The sequence below is a fragment of the Oncorhynchus clarkii genome, chromosome 22, assembly GCF_045791955.1.
Source record: "Oncorhynchus clarkii lewisi isolate Uvic-CL-2024 chromosome 22, UVic_Ocla_1.0, whole genome shotgun sequence".
NCBI lineage: Eukaryota > Metazoa > Chordata > Actinopteri > Salmoniformes > Salmonidae > Oncorhynchus > Oncorhynchus clarkii.
Window position 1 is genome coordinate 3,771,399 of NC_092168.1, and position 12,174 is coordinate 3,783,572.

Below are 12,174 nucleotides of genomic sequence, written 5' to 3' on the forward strand. Positions count from 1 at the left end.
GGAGAAATGTCCTCTGGTCTGATGAAACAAAAATGGAACTGTTTGGTCACAATGACCATCATTATATTTGGAGGAAAAAGGGGGAGGCTTGCAAGCTGAAGAACACCATCCCAACCGTGAAGCACAGGGGTGGCAGCATCATGTTTTGGGGGTGCTTTGCTGCAGGAGGGACTGGTGCACATCACAAAATAGATGGCATCATGAGGTAGGAAAATTATGTGGATATTTTCAAACAACATCTCAAGGCAAAGCTTTGTTGCAAATGGGTCTTCCAAATGGACAATGACCCCAAGCATACTTCCAAAGTTGTGGCAAAAATGGCTTAAGGACAACAAAGTCAAGGTATTGGAGTGGCCATCACAAAGCCCTGACCTAGACATTTTGTGGGCAGAACTGAAAAAGCATGTGCAAGCAAGGAGGCCTACAAACCTGACTCAGTTACACCAACTCTGTCAGGATGAATGGGCCAAAATCACCCAACTTATTCTGGGAAGCTTGTGGAAGGCTATCCAAAACGTTTGACCCAAATTAAACAATTTCAAGGCAACGCTACCGAATACTAATTGAGTTTATGTAAACTTCTGACCCACTGAGAATGTAAAAGCTGAAATAAATCATTCTCTACTATTATTCTGACATTTCACATTATTAAAATAAAGTGGTGATCCTAACTGACCTAAAATGGGAAGTTTTTACTAGGATTAAATGTCAGGAATTGTGAAAAAGTTTAAATGTATTTGGCTAAGGTGTATGTGAACTTCTGACTTCAAGTGTTTATCCTGATGCCTAGTCACCTTATGCTTACCAATATCTACCACTCTCAATCCAATATCCTTTCACATTGTAAATATGGTACTGGAACTGACTGACTGTGATGCTTGCTTTCTCATGTGATGCTTGCTTTCTCATGTGTTTTTGTTGTTTTTAGAATTACATTATTTGGCATTTCACCATACTTGTACATGGGACATTATAACTTAAGATGATACCAGTATTGCAATATTTTTTTACATGTTGAAAATGAAAACACAAAGCAGACCAATGTCTTTAGTCCTTTAAAACCCTGCTGTATGTGTAACAATGGGCTGTTTTCCTGAAGTAGAATTTGCTTCTTGTTTTTCCTTGTCACGATACTAACGAGTGTCGCGATACTGGCATCATCCTGACCTTAACACATACTGGGATAATGTGTATTTCTACTCACACACAGACACGCACGTGCACCCGAATATGATGCAGATTACCTCCACGTGCACACATTTGGCTGAGTACTTTTCCTTTTGTGAGGGTCGCGACGCGACATCTTTGCCGGAAATCTGAACTTTGAACTCTTAGACGCAGCTGACCAAATTACGTAAGATTTTACTTCTGGGTTAACAGAGATTAGGTTGTGACTAAAAACACGGGTTCTGTCTATTTAGTCGGGAATAGATTATCCAACAGCTGTTCAGGCTGACACGATGTGTGAAAGGTACTATTGCCTTATTTTTATTTATTTATTAATGTGTGGATTTTGCTGAAATGTCTTCGGTTCTTCCCTTTTCAGCTGGAAAACAGCCGAGAAGTTGTTCCTGGATGCCATGGACAAGATCAAAGCCATTGGGAACGAGGTAGCTGCTCATTTCAATCGAGTGCCACGTATCATGCTCGAATCTTTAAGTTTTGGGACTTCTTAATCATACGACCAACATATTTTTCATGCATGGATTACCAACTGGGTTCACTTTGACCCCAATAAGTTTTGGGACTTCTTACCAGAAGATAGCACAATCAGTTTTAATGTCCCATGTATGAAATGCCCAATAACAACTAGAAATAAAATTAACACGAGAAAGCAAGCATACCACACACACACACACACGGTCAGTCAGTTCCAGTACCATATTTACAATGTGAAGGGATATTGGAGTGATAGAGGTAGACATCAGGATATATGATAAACAAAGTAGCAGGTATTTGCTGATTGGGTATGTGTGTGTAGTCACTCTCCGTTCTGGAAGGCCACCACGGCCACATATTTACTGGCAGCCAGTATGGTGGAGTTGTAAGATTAATTTGAAGAGTTCTGTTCAATGCAAACATTCCTCTTTTGCCATGATTTCAGTTTTTTTATTTGTCAGGTGACCGTGGACAAGTGGGAGCCTCTCCTGAACAACCTGGGTCACGTTTGTCGAAAACTGAAGTGAGTATGCATCCTCCTGGGTTGTCCATGTGCAACATGTGGAAGGTGTTGGTTAGATATCCACATTTGTGATATGGATGAATCCTGAGCTGAAATGTGGAGCAAACTGAAGCTAGCTAGCTTTAGCTCATCCAGAATATTTATAGCTGGATCTGTGACATACATCTTTTGAGGGGATGGAACTGAACAGAAAGGAAGTTCTGACTGGCATGTCTCTGTATCTGTTGCTCTCCTATGATGCCATCGTTGTAATTTCCATGTTCTCATCACACTTATGGGATGGGTAGGCAGGCATTTATCTATTGTCTTCCAGGTACTACGTGAAAGGACAGGGATCCAAAATTAACCTGAGTGGTATTTCAGGTGGAGAGCCTGAGGTGATGATAGGACCTCTCTCTCCTCTGACTATTTTCAGAGAGACACACTTGCTCTCCTCAGTCCGTCTGTATAAGTAGGTCTCTAATTGAGTATTCATGCACAGATCTGTTCATGAATAATGCGTAGGAGCCACTCAGCAGATCTAGAGAGAGGCTTTGCGGTACAAGTGGAGGTTTTGAAAAGGTTTGGGTACTTTATGTAAAGGGCAATCTTTGGTAATCTGCACCTTGCAGTTAAGGTTTTGTTTTTATTTTAATAAAGGCTTCTTAACCGAACTGCAGTGTGTACTGACCAATTGATTGAATCAGTTTAAGTCAAACTCCTGCGAATGACATACACATGGTTCAGTATTTGATTTGTACAAAACATGATGGGCTGTTTTCCTATGTGGTGAATTTGAAAACTACTACTATTTGGACACAGGTCTGAGAGAGGAAGATGTGTTTACATCTTATTTTGGATCTCTGAACACACCACATGGGGCTTCTGAGGGGAGGAACGGCTCATAATAATGTCTGGAACGCTATCAAACACATGGTTCCACCTATTCTGCTCCAGCCATTACCAGGAGCCCATCCTCCACAATTAAGGTGCCACCAACCTCCTGTGGAACACACCCAGACCAGGCAGATCTCTAGATTGGCTCTGGGAGAACTGTCTGATTGGTTGTTTTGTTCTGTCCTCCAATAGGAAGTATGACCAGGCGTTGGAGTACCACCGCCAGGCCCTGGTTCTCATCCCTCAGCACGCCTCAACCTACTCGGTCATCGGATATGTGCACAGCCTCATGGGAGACTTCGAGAGCGCCATCGACTACTTTCACACGGTACTGGTTATTCAGTTTTTGGGTGTTTTTGTTCCTTTATTTAAATGTTAAATCCATTGACATGACCATGTGATATGTTGAATAAATATTGCTATACATTTTTTGTATGTTATTACAACAATTGAGTTTTGCTTCTTTTTGACAGGCACTCGGTCTTAAAAGAGATGACACGTTTTCTGTGACTATGCTCGGCCACTGCATTGAGATGTACATTGGAGACACGGATGCCTACATAGGTCAAACTTCCTACATGGGTAAAACTACTTTGCAACCCATGTTAGAACACCTATACAAACAAAACAAAAAATAATAGCATTTGTATTTTTAACAATGAACATCAGACTTGATACAAGGCAACTGTTGATTTTAAGTTTTCGGTTTTGCTTTTTCCTAGTCTAGTTGCTAGCGTGTGCCTTGTGGGTGAATTACATGTGTTAAAGGGGCAGTGCAGCTAAAAATTTGATATTTCCACACTATAGCTGTTTTAATATTCAATTGGCGAACAGATTTTCATGTGAATATTGTAAAATCTACATGCATTTTTCAAACCATAGATGTTTTTATAAAAGGCTGTGCGTGATGTAGTGCACATAAAATTACTTTTGTGGTGAAATACCAATGTAGTGAATGGTTTTCCATCACATTTTCTTCACAAAAAATGTTGCGTTATATAGCGAATGTGCCCAATGGTATTGGCACGTGGGATCTAGCCAACAGCTCGCAGATACTGTGCGGGTATAGCCAACATGAGATTATTATGAACAAAAGAGAGATTATTTTTGCCAAATGGCAGCCGAGCATCGATCATAATGTCACCAGAAGAAGAACCTCGATATTTATTGGAAAGGAGCATCAAGGTACTCACCGTGCACTTTCGCCACCCTGTGAATTTCATCATAGCTAATTTAATCTGTAGCCAAATACTGCATGCTTTCCTGAGTCGGAGTCCGGTGATATGGTGCTTCCCACTACAAGTTTACTTTGATATCATGGTTATTATAAACTTAGAAAAATAAACGTCCTCTCACTGTCAACTGCGTTTATTTTCAGCAAACTTAACATGTAAATATTTGTATGAACATAACAAGATTCAACAACTGAGACATAAACTGAACAAGTTCCACAGACATGTGACTGACAGAAATAGAATAATGTGTCCCTGAACAAAGGGGGGGTCAAAATCAAAAGTAAAAGTCAGTCTCTGGTGTGGCCACCAGCTGCGTTAAGTACTGCAGTGCATCTCCTCCTCATGGACTGCACCAGACTTGCCAGTTCTTGCTGTGAGATGTTATCCCACTCTTCCACCAAGGCACCTGCAAGTTCCCGGACATTTCTGGGGGGAATGGCCCTAGCCCTCACCCGCCGATCCAACAGATCCCAGACGCGCTCAATGGGATTGACATTCCTGTCTTGCAGGAAGTCACGCACAGAACAAGCAATATGGCTGGTGGCATTGTCATGCTGGAGGGTCATGTCAGGATGAGCCTCGGCGTAATGCTTATTCCTTCGACGATAAATGCGAATCCAACCATCACCCCTTGACTCGCCAGTGAAGAGCACTTTTTGCCAGTCTGGTCCAGTGATGGTGGGTTTGTGCACATAGGCAACGTTGTTGCAAGTGATGTCTGGTGAGGACCTGCCTTACAACAGGCCTACAAGCCCTCAGTGGTCTGCCACTGCGAGGATGATCAGCTGTCCGTCCTGTCTCCCTGTAGCGCTGTCTTAGGCATCTCACACTACGGACATTGCAATTTATTGCCCTGGCCACATCTGCAGTCCTCATGCCTCCTTGCAGCATGCCTAAGGCATGTTCATGCAGATGAGCACAGACCCTGGGCATCTTTCTTTTGATGTTTTTCAGAGTCAGTAGAAAGGCCTCTTTAGTGTCCAAAGTTTTCATAACTGTGACCTTAATTACCTACCGTCTGTAAGCTGTTAGTGTCTTAACGACCGTTCCACAGGTGCATGTTCATTAATTAATGTTCATTGAACAAGCATGGGAAACAGTGTTTTAAACCCTTTACAATGAAGATCTGTGAAGTTATTTGGATTTTTACTAATGATCTTAAAAAGGGACATTTTTTGCTGAGTTTATATACAGTCATTAGTAACAGCTCTTTATGGCTGACATCCATGAAGGTGCTGGAAAACGCAGAGCTAGAGGAGTACAACTTTGTAACATTTACACAATATATATATATATATATATATATAAAAGTATGGACACTCCTTCAAATTTTGGATTTGGCTATTTCGGCCACACCCGTTGCTGACAGGTGTATAAAATCGAGCACACAGCCATGATATCTCCATAGACGAACATTGTCGGTAGGTTTGAGCTCAGTGACTTTCAATGCGTTACCGTCATAGGATGCCAACTCAGTTTGTCAAATTTCTGCCTTGCTAGAGCTGCCCCGGTGTGCTGTTATTGTGATGTGGAATTGTCTAGGAGCAACAACGGCTCAGCTGCGAAGTGGTAGGCCACACAAGCTCACAGAACATGACCACCGAGTGCATAGCGTATAAAATCAAATAAAAAGTGTCTGTCCTCGGTTACAACACTCACTACTGAGTTCCAAACTGCCTCTGGAAGCAATGTCTGCACAATTACTGTTCGTTGGGAGCTTTATGGAATGGGTTTGCATGGCTGAGCAACCGCACACAAGCCTAAGATAACTATGCGCAATTCCAAGCATCGGCTGGAGTGGCGTAAAGCTTGCCGCCATTGGACTCCGGAGCAGTGGCAACGCGTTGTCTGGAGTGATTAATCATGCCTCACCATCTAGCAGTCCAATGGACGAATCTGGTTTTGGTGGATGCCCCAATGCATAGTGCCAACTAAAGTTTTTTGGGGGAGGAATAATGATTTGGGGAGGTTTTTCATGGTTCGGGCTAGGCCCCTTAGTTCCAGTGACGGGAAATCTTAACGCTACAGCATACAATGACATTATATACGATTTTGTGGCAACAGTTTGGGGAAGGCCCTTTCCTGTTTTAGCATGACAATGCCCCCGTGCTGCACAAGGCGAGGTCCATACAGAAATGGGTTGTCGAGATCGGTGTGTAAATACTTGACTGGCCTGCACAGAGCCCTGGAGGCTGTTATAGCAGCAAAGGGGGGGACCAACTCCATACTAATACACATTATTTTGGATTCAGATGTTCGACAAGCAGTTGTCTACATACTTTTGATCATATAGTGTAGCTAGAATATGGCTGACAATTATAAATGATCAAGGCAAGCTAGCACATGATGTAAGGTTGCAGGGAGTTATAACTTGGGATAACTGGTGATATATACAACCGCCATAATACGGTCCGATATTATGACATATAGAAGAAATACTCATGTTTTCATAAACACACAACTTCAAAATATAGGGAAAGAACACTGGATAATGTTTGAAAGGTGCTGTAGTGTAGCTTGGCTGGAAACTGAAGGATTGAGAGCCGTGTGTGTGTGTGCGCGTGCGCAGACTTTCACCGACGTGATGCCACAGCTCATGACTGAGGGAGCAAGGAGTTCTTCACAGACTGACTATAAGAACAAGGTAGTTCATACTTGAACACTGATGGTACATTCAGCATTTTAATGGTAATGTGTCTTTCAGGGACGGACATAAAGGACAAAGTCCGTGGAACGCTGAGCACGCCAGTGTTGATGAAGATGCTGAACATGTCAACGGAACCCAGTGACGCTCGAGCCACGCCACTTCTGGAGGAGAGCGACATCATGGTCCTAGAGACGTTGCCGTCCAATCAGGACAAGGCCTCGTTGGACACGCCCCTTCGGCGCTCGCTGCCCCTGGAGTGTGACATGTACGAGAGCGACATGATGCTTGAGACCTCGATGTCGGACACCAGCACGTAATGTCACTGATGACATGATCGTCGTAGTGACTAGTTGTGGGACCAATTCCAAACCAGACCTTTGGCACTTATCTTTAGGTTTCTTGTCGACTTCCCCTCTTTGGGATTTGAAATGACTGGATTGGTGTAGCTTAAGCGGTGTGGAACAACCTGGGTCTCGCTTAATAGAATGTAAGGCAGAGTTTTTAGCATAAATTTGAGCTCTAGTCCAACTGGTTTTCTACCGTATAGTAAAATTTATTTTTTTGCGGCTGAATTAATATCGCACCCAGTAATCCAGTCCTTTCAGATTCCCAAGGGCCCAGGGATGTGGGGTGAGTGATTGGTTTGGAATAGGGCCTCAGGTAGGTAGTTTGTTGAAGAAGTGGGGAAAGCAGAGACATTGTCCTCGGATGCTTGACTGAACGGAATTAATGCAGCCACAACACCTTTTGAGCTCCAACTGACTGTGCCCCGTATCCCTGCCTCCTACCAGGAACATGTGGGATGCTTACCTGTGGATTTTTACTTTGAATAAACAAAACTGTCTGAATGCCAGAACATTTTGATGAAAATATTGTTGGTAATTCCTACAATAAACCATGCATTTCTTTTTATACTTCTTTCTGTGATCATTGTAATCCTGGCAAGCTTTGTCTCTTGATAGTAGTACTCGAAAGCGTTGAGAGGGAGATGATCTCATGTTATCAATTGTCCCTTGAGTTTAACTGTTAAATTCCTAAACAAAAATGCTTGTGTAATAACACTCAGGTATGTCAGTCATGAAAATACAAAGCATTGAGAGGTGAAGTTTGTCAACAGACCCCAGTATTTTAATCTTCCCCTAGTGTTATTGATATGGTAATTATACAGTACATCGTGTCAACCTATTTGCGTTATCAATATTGTGTAATTATGCAACACCTACATGGCTACATCAATTTGATGGTAGAAACTCGATCTCATTTTAAGTCGACACACTACACATTATGCACAGCCCCCTTGAACTTCAGTTTCATAAATAATGGTTGATGGGAGTTCCGCAGAGATGCACAAACAACAGAAGTTAGGACCGAGACAAATGCATAATGGAATCGAATAGAAACTAAATCGATGCTTCCTGTTCCAAGTAATGATCTTGGTCGATCAACCAAGTGGGCAGTCAGATTTCCATTCATTTCAAGCAGCCAAGCCCAATGATTGTCACGAAGCGTACCATGCCCTTATTTGGTCCCTACTTAACCACTTCCTCACCATCGTCGAAAGTAATGCTCAGTGTGTTTGTTTTACATCTCAAGAGCTGTCAGGATATAGTGCTCAAGTCTACTCACACAGCCATGTAATAGAGAGAAGCACGTTTTGGGGGTCTTTGTGACGCTGTCTTTTTGAAGAACCAAGGCAAAACGTCAAACACACACTTTAAAGGTCAGATGGAAGGGAGGAGTGATGTTTCATTTCTGATATTTCTCCTTGTGCTGCTTCAAATGAGGGCTGGTTACTACTCTCGATCGCCTTCCTGACAACTAAAGCAAGGATTCTAGCTGCGCCCCTGACAACCACCAGAGTTCCCACTCACCTACTCCACTTATCCCCCTCTCATACATACACACAACACTCACCCACTGCACTCTACTAGCCTCCCTCTCTCTCTTTCACCCACTCAGTCTCTCAGCAGAACACGTGCAGTAGAGTGCTCCTTTCCTCATGGAGTATAGCAGCAACAAGCAGAAGGGTTAGTGATGGGCTGCACTCCGTCCAAGTCCTCCATCACCTACACCCAGGACAGGGTGTGTCGGGACTTGGACACCTGCTCCACCTTTGTCCCCAGTCTCAAGAGTTCCGTGTCTACCCCGAAGAGACCCTCGCCTCAGCTCTGTGTGGAGACCAGCAGCGGCAAACAGACCTTCCTCAGTGGTGAGAGGATTGTCACTCAATGACTTTATCTGAAGGTTTGGGGAAATAAAGTATATATAATGGGGCACTATACTATAAGTAGCCACCAGTAACATGTTGATTCTTCTCATGGTATCTCAAAGTACTTACAGAGCATTGTAAGGGGATAATGTAGCCTATTAAGTATTGCAGCATTGTTAATTGTAATTTAGTGGTGGCTTAAAATATATAGTGTTCAGGTTTAGGCTGATGTGTTAAGGTATTAGTAGCTCAAATAAAGTCCAGTTAAAAGGCTCGGACAGATGAATGTCAGTTAATTGCCAGTGCAGACACCTGTGAGTGGTCACTTTGCTATAGTCATTACTGTTAATCTCCTCTATGCAGTTCCGTACCGTGACAGCTATGGGCGATCTTTAAGCCAGCCTTCTAGCCCGGACGCGTGGAGCACTTTCACCACTGCAACCACCGCCAGCCCGCTCTGCCAGCCACACTCTATCCTCAAGCCAAGCTGCAGCGAGAGAGACAGCGACTCTGACGGGGATGAGACTCCCACATGCGGCTAGAGGTGACGGACAATCTGCGGAGACAGATTTGCGTCTATACTATAGGACTCTGCAAGCAAAATGAAGTGCGTGGTTGGCGCACTGAGGTCCAGATCTCAAGAAAAGTAGTTTCTGAAGAACTTTGAGAATGTTGATTTCCCTTATGAATGTCACTGACGTTATCCTTCATTGCCAAGAATGTCCCGGGAAAGGACACAGCATTTCTTAAAACACTTTATTAAAGGCCCCATGTAGCCGTTTTGACTTCAATATCAAATAATTTCTGGGTAACAATTAAGTCCCTTACTGTGTTAAACTATCAAAATGGTCTAAAAGAAACAAATAGCTTCTTAGCAAGAGCAATGTATCAAGCAATAATTTTGCTAGGACTGTCTGGGAGAGGGAAACCTGAAAACGATCTGTTATTGGCAAATAGGTTTGGAACTCTCTTATTGGTCTATTTACTAATTTTACTGCCTGGCGAGGTCAGACCGTAAACTACTGGGAGGTCAAAGCTCCATCCCCAACCTGGACTCGAGTAAATTAAATATATGTTTCGTATTGTAAATATACATTTGTTTATATCCATCCATTTCATATGATATGTTACGAATTACAATGTGTTGTGTCTAATGTTAGCTAGGTGGATAATGATAACATTAGCTAGGTGGCTAATGTTAGCTAGGTTAGGGTTTAAGGTTAGGGGAAGGGTTAGCTAACATGATAAATAGCTAAAAAAAAAGTAGTAAGTAGTTGCTAATTAGCTAAAAGTGTTCCGTGATGAGATTTGACCACGCAACATTTGGGTTGCTAGACGTTTGTGTTATACACTCACCCAGACCAACGACCCTACTTTCGTGTTTGCCTTAAGTAACCGGTTTTATGTTACATTTGGTATGGTTACATATCATATTAATTTGTGTGTCCCGGATTTACATTTACTATGTTAGGTCTAGTCTATGAAACCAGGCTGCCAACCCACCAAAACAGGCTGAAAATTTCAGATGGTCTTTTCAAATAACTCGTACACTAAAATGGCCTTATCAACAATTTCACAATTTTTGTATTTATTTTATTTCACCTTTATTTAACCAGGTAGGCAACTTGAGAACAAGTTCTCATTTACAATTGCGACCTGCCAAGATAAAGCAAAGCAGTTTGACATACAACAACACAGAGTTACACATGGAGTAAATCAAACAGTCTATAATACAGTAGAAAAATAAGTCTATATACAATGTGAACAAATGAGGTGAGGTAAGGGAGGTAAAGTTTTTTTTAAAAGGCCATGGTGGTGAAGTAAATACAATATAGCAAGTAAAACACTGGAATGGTAGATTTGCAGTGTAAGAATGTCTAAGGTAGAGAGAAATAATGGGGTGCAAAGGAGCAAAATAAATAAATACAGTAGGGAAAGAGGTAGTTGTTTGGGCTAAATTATAGGTGGGCTATGTACAGGTGCAGTAATCTATGAGCTGCTCTGACAGTTGGTGCTTAAAGCTAGTGAGGGAGATAAGTGTTTCCAGTTTCAGAGTTTTTTGTAGTTCGAGTCCAGTCATTGGCAGCAGAGAACTGGAAGAAGAGGCGGCCAAAGAAAGAATTGGTTTTGGGGGTGACCAGAAAGATATACCTGCTGGAGCGTGTGCTACAGGTGGGTGCTGCTATGGTGACCAGCGAGCTGAGATAAGGGGGGACTTTACCTAGCAGGGTCTTGTAGATGACATGGAGCCAGTGGGTTTGGCGACGAGTATGAAGCGAGGGCCAGCCAACGAGAGTGTACAGGTCGCAGTGGTGGGTAGTATATGGGGCTTTGGTGACAAAACGGATGGCACTGTGATAGACTGCATTCAATTTATTGAGTAGGGTATTGGAGGCTATTTTGTAAATTACATCGTCGAAGTCGAGGATTGGTAGGATGGTCAGTTTTACAAGGGTATGTTTGGCAGCATGAGTGAAGGATGCTTTGTTGCGAAATAGGAAGCCAATACCTAGGTATTTGTAGTTGTCTAAGTCAGAACCGTCCAGAGTAGTGATGTTGGACGGGCGGGCAGGTGCAGGCAGTGATCGGTTTCAACCTCATAGTTTGGAGATCTACATAAAACACAGGTGATCACGTTTAACTTCTGTTGTGACGGTTTTATAAGGCTCGATACACTACTCTCTCACTAATCAGCACACCACCGACCAGCCAATCAAAATAATATACGCCTATTCGCAGCTCAGACCTGTAGACTGTTTAATGATAAACTATTGTAGCCGAATTACTTTAACCAAATCATTTTTATTTTGGGACAGGTCGTCCTTATTATATGAACAAGGTGTTTTCTAATAGGCCTTTTTTTTCATGCAAAACATACGTAAATAATTTGCGTGAATGGTGTGTGATTACCGAGAAGATAGCGAAGATAGCGCACCGCATAAACACAGCAGCACCAGCTCTAGCAGAGCTCTTCAGCTTGGAACTCTCGCGAGGGGAAAATGACTTCCACAGGAGAGGGAGAAAG

General features: G+C 42.6%; 1 protein-coding gene across 2 annotated transcripts in view; it reads left to right on the forward strand.

The window, feature by feature from the left end:
• The window catches only part of LOC139380353 (cell division cycle protein 16 homolog), a 36,088-nt gene extending 28,236 nt beyond the window's left edge, over positions 1-7,852 (forward strand). For both annotated transcript variants that reach the window (XM_071122968.1, XM_071122970.1), the window contains 5 exons: positions 1,547-1,610; positions 2,121-2,182; positions 3,251-3,386; positions 3,532-3,640; positions 6,998-7,852. In XM_071122968.1, the coding sequence (XP_070979069.1) occupies positions 1,547-1,610; positions 2,121-2,182; positions 3,251-3,386; positions 3,532-3,640; positions 6,998-7,257 (631 nt within the window). In that variant the 3' untranslated portion in view covers positions 7,258-7,852. The remainder of the gene's footprint in view (positions 1-1,546; positions 1,611-2,120; positions 2,183-3,250; positions 3,387-3,531; positions 3,641-6,997) is intronic.
• The last annotated feature ends 4,322 nt before the right edge of the window (positions 7,853-12,174 follow it).